This window comes from Maniola hyperantus, chromosome 25 (assembly GCF_902806685.2).
Source record: "Maniola hyperantus chromosome 25, iAphHyp1.2, whole genome shotgun sequence".
Taxonomy (NCBI): Eukaryota; Metazoa; Arthropoda; class Insecta; order Lepidoptera; family Nymphalidae; genus Maniola; species Maniola hyperantus.
Genome location: NC_048560.1, coordinates 1,555,442 through 1,568,148, shown reverse-complemented (window position 1 = coordinate 1,568,148; position 12,707 = coordinate 1,555,442). Strand labels below are relative to the sequence as shown.

The following is a 12,707-nucleotide window of genomic DNA, read 5'->3' as shown; positions in this document are numbered from 1 at the left end:
CTATTTCACCCCCTTAGGAGTTGAATTTTCAAAAATCCTTTCTTAGCGGATGCCTACGTCATAATAGCTATCTGCATGCCAAATTTCAGCCTGATCCGTCCAGTAGTTTGAGCTGTGCGTTGATAGATCAGTCAGTCAGTCAGTCAGTCAGTCAGTCAGTCAGTCAGTCACCTTTTCCTTTTATATATATATATAGTTCGTGGGAACTTTTTTTTTATAAGAATATTAGCCATGTTAAATGACTAATATTCCCCTTTCCTCTCCAATTAAGCGTCAGGCTTCTGCTAGGAGTAGGTAGGACAATAGTGCAACGGGCGGGGTTTGAACCGTCGACCTTTCGGTTTCCAATCCACTCCTATACCGGTTGAGCTATCTAAATATAAACCTGGTATAAAAAGTAGCCTATGCCCTCTCCATCCGTTTCCTCTTTAAAAATCACGTCAATCCGTTGCTCTTTTGCAACGTGATTGAAGAACAAACCAACAAACAAACAGACTTTCGCATTTATAATTTTAAGTGTAAAGCAAAAAGTTAAATCAATCCTGATAGTTCGAGGTTTCCATAATATTGCATTGTTGTCGGGATCGAGTTCATAAGACCAGTGCAACTAATATTTAAATATTAATTATAGATCCCTACGCAGGCTGAGAATCCTCGACCCGTTGGACAGATTTTTATCATAGCTGAGGACCATCTCTATTAAATAGACTTTCTAATAAAAGAAACCGCATGCAAATGGGTTCACGTTTGAGCAAATGATAAAAAACAGCAAAAAATAACAAAAAGTTCTAAAATAAATACATACAACCAATCTATACTAATAAATAAAATTGAAGTGTCTATCTGTCATATCGATATAACTATCGCATATTAGGCTCAGATGGTTATTTTAACTGTATCAAAACTGAATCACACATTTTAAAATTTTTGTCTGTCTAAATAAATGCGGTGAGCCGACGCCCTTCATGTTTGCGGCCGAGCTAACTTTTTATTATAATATGTATAGAAGCAGGCGTTACTTTGCGGAAGTCCATGATATACAATGAACCAAAAGCTTAATTTGCTATAATCCGCTGAAACAAGTCGAATCTGTATGGTGCAACATGCAGCATGCAGATTCATTCTGCATGTTTAGCAGTGGGAGGGCGGGCGGTGCATTTCGCATGCTGCATGTTGCACCATACAGATTCGACTTGTTTCAGCGGATTACAGCAAATTAAGCTTTTGGTTCATTGAACTTTTTATTACATATTTGGTACTTACATTTACTGGGACAGGGGCGGTGATGGGCGTTTTGTGGCGCGAACTGTTCTGTTGTACTGTTAAAACGGTGCTGGGGTTGGCTGAAACATGAACAAATACAACTTTCAGTTTTTATGATACCTAGAAGATAACTTCTCCTGCTAAAGAGATGAGGAATCATCATGGCTCACCTCGTATCATATGCACGACTTGCTGATGCGTATGTTGGTGTACTGGTATAGAATCCACCCTGAGGATCCTGTCGCCAGATCGCAGGCCGGCGCGCCACGCGGCGCCATGTTCTTTTACCGATTGGACATACACCGGGTTGTCACCTGCAATGTTGCACATTTTGTGTTTTATCAACACGTTTTTCTTGTCAATTTGTTTGTCTGTCTGCTTTTGCAATCGATTACTTTATTACTTTGGTAAGGTTTACTACGTTTTATAGTAATCCTTTCATATTTCAACTTTCTATATTCTTATTCAAGAATAGCTGGTGCCCGCGACTTCGTCCGCGTGGAATTAGGTTTTTAAAAATTCCATGGGAACTCTTTCATTTTCCGGGATAAAAGTAACCTATGTCCGTCCTCAGAATGCAAATTATTTCTACACAGAATTACATCAAAATCGTTTAAAGCTTACTCCCGCGACTTGGTCCGCGTGGACTACACAAATTTCAAACCTTTATTTTACCCCCTTAGGGGTTTTATTTTCCAAAAATCCATTCTTAGCAGATGTCTACGTCATAATAGCTATCTACATGCCAAATTTCAACCCGATCCGTCCAGTAGTTTGAGTTGTGCGTTGATAGATCAGTCAGTCAGTAACCTTTTCCTTTTACATATTTAGACAATATACCTGAAACCTTCATCCCATATCCGTGTTCGTCCCTGACGACGGTGACGGTGAGCAGATCTTCGCCCGAAGGCGACACCGCCCCGCCCGCCCCGCCCAGCATCACCTGCAAAAAAGGTAACATTCGTTGATTGGAGCTTCTTCTTAAGTGCCTCGTAAACGGTCAAACATGTTTGTCAAATATCAGAATATAATAAAATAATAGCTTTTTAAGATTCCGTACCCCAACGGGACCCTACTATTCCTAAGCCTCCGCTGTCCGTCCGTCCGTCTGTCAGCGGGCGTCAGTTAAGTGTATTTCGTGAATCGTTATAGGTACAGATGTTTTCACCGTCTCGCGTCTGTGTATTTTTAATAATTGTTGTTATAGCGATTGTCGCTATATTAATTACACGAAAATTAAACTTGTACCTTGACAGTAATGTACTATTACAAATAAATGATTATTTATTAATTATTTATTTTATTATTATTAATATGTATATAAATGTAAGTTATTGATAACGACACCAAACGAGTCGCAGGGAGCCGCTGGATGACGGCGGCGCAAGACCGTGGCGTGTGTAAGTCCCTACAAGAGACTTATGTCAGTGTAATTGGTCTATATGTCCGTTCTAATTAAATCTCTACTAATATTATATTTGTGAAAGTGTGTCTGTCTGTCTGCTAGCTTTTCACGGTCCAACAGTTTAACCGATTTTGATGTTTGGTACAGGTTAGCTTGCATCCCGGGGAAGGACATACTTCTTACTTAGGTTACTTTTTATAGGTACCGGAATATCAAAGATATCAAAGGGTTCCCACGGGATTTTTAAAACCCAAATCCATGCGGACGAAATCGCAAGTATGATCAAGTCAGTACCTTTATTATAATCAGTACGTATGATCAAGTCAGTACCCTTATTATAATCAGTACGTATAATCAAGTCAGTACCCTTATTATAATCAGTACCTACCCTTATTATAAATGTGAAAGTGTGTTTGTTTGTTGGTTTATTGGTTTGTTGGTCTGTCCTTCAATCATGTCGCAACGGATTGACGTGATTTTTTACATGGGTATAGATAAAGACCTGAAAGTATGTAGTGATGGATAATGATTAGTATGAATTTATGAATGGTTCAATGTGTATCAATAAAAAATGTTTCGTAATTTGTAAATTGTCACGTACAGTAGAGTTAACTCGCAGTATTTTCTGCATTTGTGGAACAATTAAGCACTCGCCGAATTACAATTTTATCACGTGCGTTTTATTTTCCAATAAATGCCTAATAACTTCGTCATCATCACTATCAACCGATAGACGTCCACAGCTGGACATTTATTATTTACTAGCTGATGCTCGCAACATCGTCCGCGTGGAATTATGTTTTTTTTTAAATCCCGTGGAAACTCTTTGATTTCCCTGGATAAAAAGTAGCCTATGCCACTCTCCGCGTCTTTAACTATACCCGCAAAACATCACGTCAATCCGTTGCTCCCTTGCGATGTGATTGAAGGGTAAAACCAACAAACCCACAACACAAACCAACAAACAATCACACTTTCGCTTTTATAATAATGGTAGTAATTATGTTGAATAAAACAAAACATATAGGTACTTATGCAAAACATATTATGCTTAGTGGTCGCAAGCTCACACTCTCAAAGCTATTGTATATTTTTCTCACTCTGTGAGTCTGTCTGGACCGGAGTCGCGTCGTAATATCCGGATAGGAAAACCGCAATGCGGAGCTATTGTGCAAGCAGCTAAATAAAGCGCATCCTTATTTATGCAATTGCAATTATGGAGGGTTCCAAAAATCCCGTGAAAACTTTTCGATTTCCCTGGGTAAAAAGTAGCCTATGCCACTCTCCACGTCTTTAACTATAGGTACTCGTGCAAAAAATCACGTCAATGCGTTGCTCCCTTGCGATGTGATTGAAGGGTAAACCAACAAACCAACAAACAATCACACTTTCGCTTTTATAATAATGGTAGTAATTATGTTGAATAAAACAAAACATATACTTATGCAAAACATAATTATGCTTAGTGGTCGCAAGCTCACACTCTCAAAGCTATTGTACCTATATTGTTACTAAAATAGCCTAAATTTAAATTTAAATTTGTACTCCATATTAATCGATGGATCCAAGGGAAGGCTGCGGCGCCCGTAACACAGGTTTACCTAGCACGGACGCCAAAGCACTCCTTCAGGTTTTCATATTTTTATTGTTTCTACCTAGTTTTAAGGAGTCTTTGTATTGTACAACATTTTTGAATAAATAAATATATTATTATTATATATTATTTGCTCTCACGCCCGTGTACAAAATAGATACATATAAAAGCCAAAAAAGTTTATAATATACTTACATACACAAAAATAAATAAACCTACATAAACATTACATACATACATATTTGTACCGGGCGGAGGATTACACCCCGGCAGGGGAGACCAAACGGCCGGGGGTCAGGGCGACAGGTGAAGAAATCGGCGGACTATCCTAGCCGAGTCCAGCAAGACCGCTTTTTGCATCCTGGCTGCGAGCGAACTGCCACAGAACCCCAGTCGCCTCAGATGGTGAGCGAGGCTGACTGGGATCAACCCATTCGCAGATATGACGATTGGGATGATTTCAGTGGACTCCACATGCCACATGTCGGAAACCTCGTGAGCCAGATCGAGATACTTGCGCTTTTTCTCCGTCTCAGCTCTCACGAGGTTCTCGTCATACGGAATGGTGATGTCCACCAAAAACACCCTCGACTGTGCCCGGTCCACCACCACGATGTCAGGCTTATTCGCTAGAATAGTCCTGTCCGTGATGATGGACCGGTCCCAATAGAGCCGGACTCCGTCGCGCTCGAGTACCGGCACCGGTGTGTACTTGTAATACGGCAGCCTCTCATCCAGGAGACCGTACTTCAGAGCAAGCTCTTGGTGAAGGATTTTGGCTGCTTGGTTGTGTCTGTGCAGATACTCAGTGTTGGCAAGCGCTGAGCATCCCGAAAGCACATGTCTGAGTGACTCGCCGGGATGGCGACAAGCTCGACAGATGTCGTGAGTGCCATCCTTCAGAATGTACTTTCGGTAGTTCCGCGTCTTGACCACCTGATCTTGTATCGCACAGACAAAACCCTCGGTTTCCCCGAAGAGGTCACCAAAGCGCAGCCACTGCACTGCACTTATTATTATTATTATTATATTTTTCTCACTCTGTCTAGACAGGAGCCGCGTCGTAATATCCGGATAGGAAAACCGCAATGCGGAGCTATTGTGCAAGCACCTAAATAAAGCGCATCCTCACTTTTGCACTTGCAATAATTATATTTGAATAGAAGCAGGCGTTACTTTGCGGAAATCTATAATATACAATGAACCAAAAGATTAATCAGTACCCTTATTATAAACGCAAACGTGTTTTTGTTTGTTGGTTTGTCCTTGAATCACGTCGCAACAGTGCAACAGATTGACGTGATTTATTGCATGGGTATAAATAAAGACTTGGAGAGTGACATACGCTACTTTTTATCCCGGAAAATCAAAGAGTTCCCACGGGATTTTTAAAAACCTAATTCCACGCGGACGAAGTCGCGGGCATCGGCTAGTGTTAAATAACGAAACGAAAATATGCTTGAAGATTGATTTGTAGGTCTAGGTACGTACTATGAACCTACTATAAAAACGTCCCAAATAAAATATTTTCCAGTTCGACAGTCGAAATAGATGAAATTGTCCAAATTCCTCGTGCGAATGTGCCAAAAGCGCCTTATTATCTCAGAATCTCGTGCGTCGTCGAATCAGTCGCCAAAATAGATCGCACCATAACTCACGCTGGAGGTGGACAGGGAAGCGCTGACAGACGCTACACTAAAGCGCTGTCCACACACACGTGCTAGCGCCACGATGATGATAAAGCGATTGATTATGATTTTTGAAGCGAAGTTTCTTTACGAAAGTTTGGATTAAATGAAAAACAAACGTGTTAAAATAAAATCGTCACGAACGCACGCGGCGATGAAACGTACACAAGACAGCGCGGCGGCATTTTAAAATAATGTTTAGACCATATTATTTAACGTTTTATATTTTAAAATCTCAAACATATAAAAATTTAATTTTCTTTATTGTTTTGCATATTTTTTTTAGGTATTTTTTGTATTTTTGTAGGTTTTCTTAAAAATTATAAAATATACAAACCAAGGGGGAAAAAGTTGTATATAGTGGTACTTTGATGGAAATTTGATTTGACACCTAAAGTCCTTTACGAACAGACACGACAGACAGACAACAAAGTGATCCTACAAGGGTTCCTTTTTTTCCTTTTGAAAGACGAAACCCAAAACATTAAAAAGTTCATACAATCTTGTACGATTATGTTTTAGTATGTAATGTTGTTTACTTGCCTTCTAATGTATACCCTATAGAAATAGTGTGTGCAAGCAATTCATTAATATAACGATCTAAATCCGAAACATCTAATCAGCTTAACGTCAATTAATTTGCCTTTGCTCCCGGAGCGAGGAATGCACTTTGGTATTTATACCTATCAATGGCTTCGATATCAAATAAATTAACTATTCTACTAGTTATCGGCACTGGGTAACTACTTAAGATGAGATTGCTTAGAAGCATTGAATTATTATGTAGGTTGTTGTATTATTAGGTACACTAACGTAAGTTACTGCCGTACTCAGAGTCGCTTAATCGTTACTTAAGTTTAGTTAAAACGAGACAAAGCTAGATCTCTCACATACATCTGTTTCGCTTTAACTCAATCTTAAGTAACGATTAGTTACTCTGAGTACGGCAGTTAGAGGAATAGGGGTGATGACTGCTAGTGAAATCAGCGACTTTTTATCAATTGTCAAAACGCTAGCTTAGTATGGGAGATTGTATGAAATGCTTGTATAAATATAGTGCAGTGATGCAGTGTGTTATCGCCATTAGGGGTTGAATTTTCAAAAATCCTTTCTTAGCGGATGTCATAATAGCTATCTGCATGTCAAATTTCAGCCCGAACCGTCCAGTAGTTTATGCTGTGCTTTGATAGATCGGTCAGTCAGTCACCTTTTCCTTTTATTATTAAGAAGAAACAATATGAAATCTTCGTGCCTTGGTGATAAAGATCCAACACCGTAGATACCCACATTATGAGTTCGCTTGTTGATTTGTTCTTCAATAACGCCACAACGGAACAAGAGATGGGCGTGATTTTTTGCGTTTCAAGACCCAAGGAGGGTGACATAGGGTACTTTTTGTCCCGGAATATCAAAGAGTTTCCCACGGGATTTCAAAAACCTAAATCCAAGCGGACGAAGTTGCGGTCATGCGGTGAGGGAATAAAGAGGAATTATTATACTGAATGTATAGACTAGCTCTACTTGATGTAATTTAGGTACAGAGCGAAGGAAGTTGCGCCAATAAAACACGTAGAAAAGAGAATATTTATATTCATGTGTTTTTACTCTGCGATACTATTCGACGAGTATAAATAACCAGGTCGACGCCTGTAAAGGTCGACACACATTAAACGCACCGACTATAATCATTTTTATCGTTTTATTAATGGAATCGCTCTAGGATCACACTTTTTCACGAGAAAGTTTTGTACAAGTAAATGTAAAGTATGTGTATGAAATAGGTATAAACTCCCCGTGCGAGTCAATTAATATCTAAATATATAAATGAATAAGGTGACTGACTGACTGATCTATCAACGCACAGCTCAAACTACTGGACGGATCGGGCTGAAATTGGCATGCAGATAGCTATTACGACGTAGGCATCCGCTAAGAAAGGATTTTTGAAAATTCAACCCCTAAGGGGGTGAAATAGGGGTTTGAAAATTATGTAGGCCACGCGGACGAAGTCGCGAGCATAAGCTAGTAACATATAAAAGAATACTGTCCGATTGGGGATTTCTTAATTGGGTATTTTACTCGATTTTTTTTATTACTTTATTATAAACTAGGATAAAAATAATGACGTAAACTGAAAAAAACTAATTAAATCGATCAAATAATAAAAAAGTTATTAAGCATTTAAATATTTCTGATTAGACAGAGATAGCGATATAGAATTATGACGTCATTTTGACTAATGCCATAGTAGCTTCGTGCGGTTTCATACAAATTTTCGTTTTGCGAGAAAGGGATAGGAGACCCTCCCACTCCAAAATTAAAATGCCTGTAACTTTGTAAATCTTTGTTGGATTTTAATATTTCTTTCAGCGTACCTACGTCATTATTTTTATCCTAGTTTATAATAAAGTAATAATATTTATCAAATTCAAAAGTAGTAAAATACCCAATTCAGGTATAAGCTATCTCCGTTTCAAAAGGCCAAATCGGTTCAGTCATAATGGCATGAAGGAGTAACAAACATCCGAACTTTCATATTTAAACTTTCATGCAAAGTAGAATTAGGATTTAAACACGTCTGCTTCAATATTTCTTCTGTAAGCTCTAGTAACTAATAATAAACTGGCATTTACGAAGGTAATGGCGCAAAATAGGCTCGGAACAAAGGCAATAAGCATTAAGGGTGGAAAGCTAAGTATATTATCTAGGCTAAGCTAAATTTAACCACCCCTAGTTGCTGCCTCACACAATATTGCTTTAACCTATCACGATCGCACATTCACGTGCTTTCCTTTAACTTCTTAAATAACTTTTCACCTATTTAAGATCATAGATTGGGGTTATTCAAGGGGCGGACCAACAAATTCCTAAAAGGCCGGCAACGCATCGGCGGTTCCTCTGGTGCTGCAAATGTTCATGGGCGGCGGTAATCACTTAACATCAGGCGACCCGCCTGATCGTTTGCTCGCTATCCCTATTTAAAAAAAGATACTTGTATATTACATACCTCCTCTACCCTAAGGTTGCCTGGAAGAAATCGCTATTTTAGCGATAAGGCCGCCTATTGTACATGCTGTATTTGTTATATATGTCTATTGTTTTTGTTTTGGTGTACAATAAAGCATATTTTACTTTACTTTTACTTTACTTTACATAGACACACACGTACCTACAATACAACACACACATATATACCCTCTTACAATAAATAAGTAATATCTATACTTTATACACTGCGTCCGCGTGAACTACACTTCAAATCCTTAAAAAAAAAAATTTTTTCTTTTAAAAAGAATATTAGCCATGTTAAATGAGTAATATTCCCCTTTCCTCTCCAACTAAGCGTCAAGCTAGTGCTAGGAGTAGGTACGACAATAGTGCAACGGGCGGGGTTTGAACCGTCGACCTTTCGGTTTTCAGTCCACGCCTTTACCCGTTGAGCTATTGAGGCTCTAGGCTCTAACCCCGTTAGGGGTTGAATTTTCAAAAATCCTTTCTTAGCGGATGATCACGTCATAATAGCTATCTGCATGCCAACTTTCAGCCCGACCCGTCCAGCATCAGCAGGGTGATTCGCTAACTTAGGGTGAGATCTATAGAGCGCACTTTGACTTAGCTTAGACTTAAGACAAAGTTAAAACGAGACAGAGCTATATCTCGCACATAAATCTGTCTCGTTTTAACTCAATCTTAAGTCTGAGCAAAGTCAAAGTGCGCTCTATAGATCTCAGCCTAAGTCTCTAACACTAAATGATAAGACACCAAGCTCATTTTTAATCCGTTAAAGTTTTTCTACGAAAAATATTAAAAGTCTCACCCAGTGAACAGTGGCGTGCAGGTCATAGAAGCATAATTGCACTGCTTACCCCAGTTGTAATAGCTCAATGCATATTTTTCATTATGACCTGCAAGTGAACAGGCTCCTACTTAACTAGTGCCTACCCTGGCTTCAAACCCTGTGCACGCCACTGCCAGTGAAGCAGCAATGTAGAACCGACCAACCTTGGTGGCTATCATTCAGTGTTAGACACTGAGTAAGCGAATCACCTAGCAGAATTTTGAGCTGTGCGTTGATAGATAAGTCAGTCACCTTTTCCTTTTATATTTATATTTAGATTTCTTTTTTTTAATTACCAACATAAAGAATGATTAACAAATCCAATTTAGACACAGCAAAAAACCACGAAGGTTTGAAAAGTGTGTCAATCCGTCTACTTATTGATGTATATAATGAACATAACACGTCATGTAGATGTAGTATAATGAACATAATACGTCATGTAGATGTAGTATAATGAACATAATACGTAATGTAGTAATGAACATAACATGTCTATGGTCTAATATCACTGCGCACGTCCATAACGAGACTAGTGCAGGTCTTGCGACATTCTACAGCGTGCCACAGATCAAGTATAGGCAATAGGCATCCGTTCAGAGCTGGAGCAAACTATGTAATGTCTTATAATACAGTCACCATGTGTAACATTCGAGAAACAGGACAATTGGGATCATGTATTTTCATTCGGTGCTGAAGCGACTGTTAATGCAATTTAGTAGCGACACTTATTTGTATTATGTAAGTTATCAAATCTTTGAGCACGTTTACGTGAAACTACATCTAAATGTATAAAAGGAAAAAGTGATTGATGCCTCTATCATTTTATCAACGCACAGCTCAAACTCGGGTCGGCTGGGCATGCAGATAGCTATTATGACGTAGGCATCCGCTAAAAAAGGATTTTTGAAAATTCAACCCATAAGGGAGTGAAATCGGGATTTGAAATTTGTGTAGTCCACGCGGACGAAGTCGCGAGCATAAGCTAGTCTAAATATATAAAAAGAAAAGGTGACTGACTGACTGACAGACTGATCTATCAACGCACAGCTCAAACTACTGGATGGATCGGGCTGAAATTTGCCATGCAGATAGCTATTATGACGTAGGCATCCGCTAAGAAAGGATTTTTGAAAATTCAACCCCTAAGGGGGGGAAATAGGGGTTTGAAAATTGTGTAGTCCACGCGGACGAAGTCGCGAGTAATTAATAAAATAAAATTATCTTGATAGCAATGGATAACGAGATGACCCTAACAATCAGGACATGGCCTAGGAAACCCATAAAATTGGCGACCCTACCAAACGACCCTGCGTACAATCATTAAAACAATTATCCAAGCAACTAGAAACGCAGTAACATTGGCAGCATCGGTAATAAGTAAACAAACAAATGTTTTCATAACCCGTAAGGTTACTACGATTGCATTGCACAGTTTACATATTTACACGTTGCGTCAAAAATGAGTTGGCATAACGGCCTTGCGGTCTTCAACTGCGGGGAGATAAAAAAACCGGCCAAGTGCGAGTCCATCTCGCGCAACGAGAGTTCCGTACTACAGTTGTATTTTTTCGACATTTTGCACGATAATTCAAAAACTATGATGCCTAAAAATAATTAAAAATTTGTTTCAGAATACACATATGAAGACCTTTTATATGATACCCCACTTGATATAGTTATCTCACTTCGAAAGTTGAAAATACTATTAGTTCATGACCACAATTTAATTTTTTTTGTGTGATGTAACCCTAAATTTACGGTTTTCAGATTTTCCCCCGAATGTCTGCTATAAGACCTACCTACCTGCCAAATTTCATGATTCTAGGTCAACGAGAAGTACCCTGTAGATTTCTTGACAGACCGACAGATCGACAAACAGACAACAAAGTGATCCTATGAAGGTTCCGTTTTTCCTTTTGAGGTACGGAACCCTAAAAATATAAAATATAACTGGTTAAATGCGTGCGAGACTGTGAGACCTATCACGAATAAAGTAGGATTCCGTAGTCATGTCAATAAGGAAAACTCCAGCGATACTAAACTAAAAGTTACTTATTGAGGCTATAAATTATATCACGCGAACGAAGTCGGGAAGAAAAGCTAATCACTACCAATATACGGCAGTGATTTTTTGTTGGTTTGTTGGATTGTCCTTCGATTACCTCACAACAGAGCAACGGATTGACCTGTTTTTTTACAAGGATATATTTGTAGACCTGGAGAGTGACATAGGCTACTTTTTATCCAAGGAAATCAGAGAGCTTCCACGAAATTTTTGAAAATCTAAATCCACGCGAACGAAGTCGCGGGTATCAGCTAGCGCTGCAGCAGGTGAATAAAATGGCATACACCAACATACAGTAGGCGGCGAAAAGTAATGTACCTTTAGAATGACATTTCGGCTTTGTAAAGCGTTGTCTCTGTGACTCAATCATAAATGACGTTTTGTCGGTCTCTACGACAAGGACAATGCTCTCTACAAATCTGCTATCTCCTTCTAAAGGTCGATGTACATTACTATCGGCCGCGTACTGTAATAATTATTAATTGATTGGTTTGGTGATTTGATGACAGATTTGCCGATTTGTCAACGGAACCCTTAAAAAGGTAAAAAACCGCCAATCGCTCAACCCGTTGTCATTCCCATGCGGTGAGTCACGGCGGGCGGACGTCTCTGTTGTTACAGGTTTATCGGGTTATCGCGATGATAGCGTGCTATTATTTCCGTTGCTTTTGTGATCATTGTTTTTTTATTGTATTCAGAGCATATGAGTTTAATACGATAACGTTTCACACACCTACAAGAAGAATATGGAGAACTCTCAGGCATGCAGGTTTCTTTAATAGCTTAAAACGCACATAACCTAAAAATATATAAAAGGAAAAGGTGACTGACTGATCTATCAACGTACAGCT

General features: G+C 39.0%; 1 protein-coding gene and 1 long non-coding RNA gene across 2 annotated transcripts in view; one reads left to right on the top strand and one right to left on the bottom strand.

Annotated features, from left to right (window-relative positions):
• LOC138404084 (uncharacterized) overlaps nt 1-12,707 on the top strand; it is a 304,112-nt gene that overhangs the window by 140,777 nt on the left and 150,628 nt on the right. The window lies entirely within an intron of this gene.
• Nucleotides 1-12,707, bottom strand: part of RhoGEF2 (Rho guanine nucleotide exchange factor 2) — a 213,642-nt gene that overhangs the window by 165,425 nt on the left and 35,510 nt on the right. Inside the window, exons 2-4 of the mRNA XM_069507274.1 lie at nt 2,104-2,206; nt 1,434-1,577; nt 1,264-1,343 (exon numbers count right to left, since the gene is read on the bottom strand). Of these exons, the coding sequence (XP_069363375.1) occupies nt 1,264-1,343; nt 1,434-1,577; nt 2,104-2,203 (324 nt within the window). The 5' untranslated portion in view covers nt 2,204-2,206. The remainder of the gene's footprint in view (nt 1-1,263; nt 1,344-1,433; nt 1,578-2,103; nt 2,207-12,707) is intronic.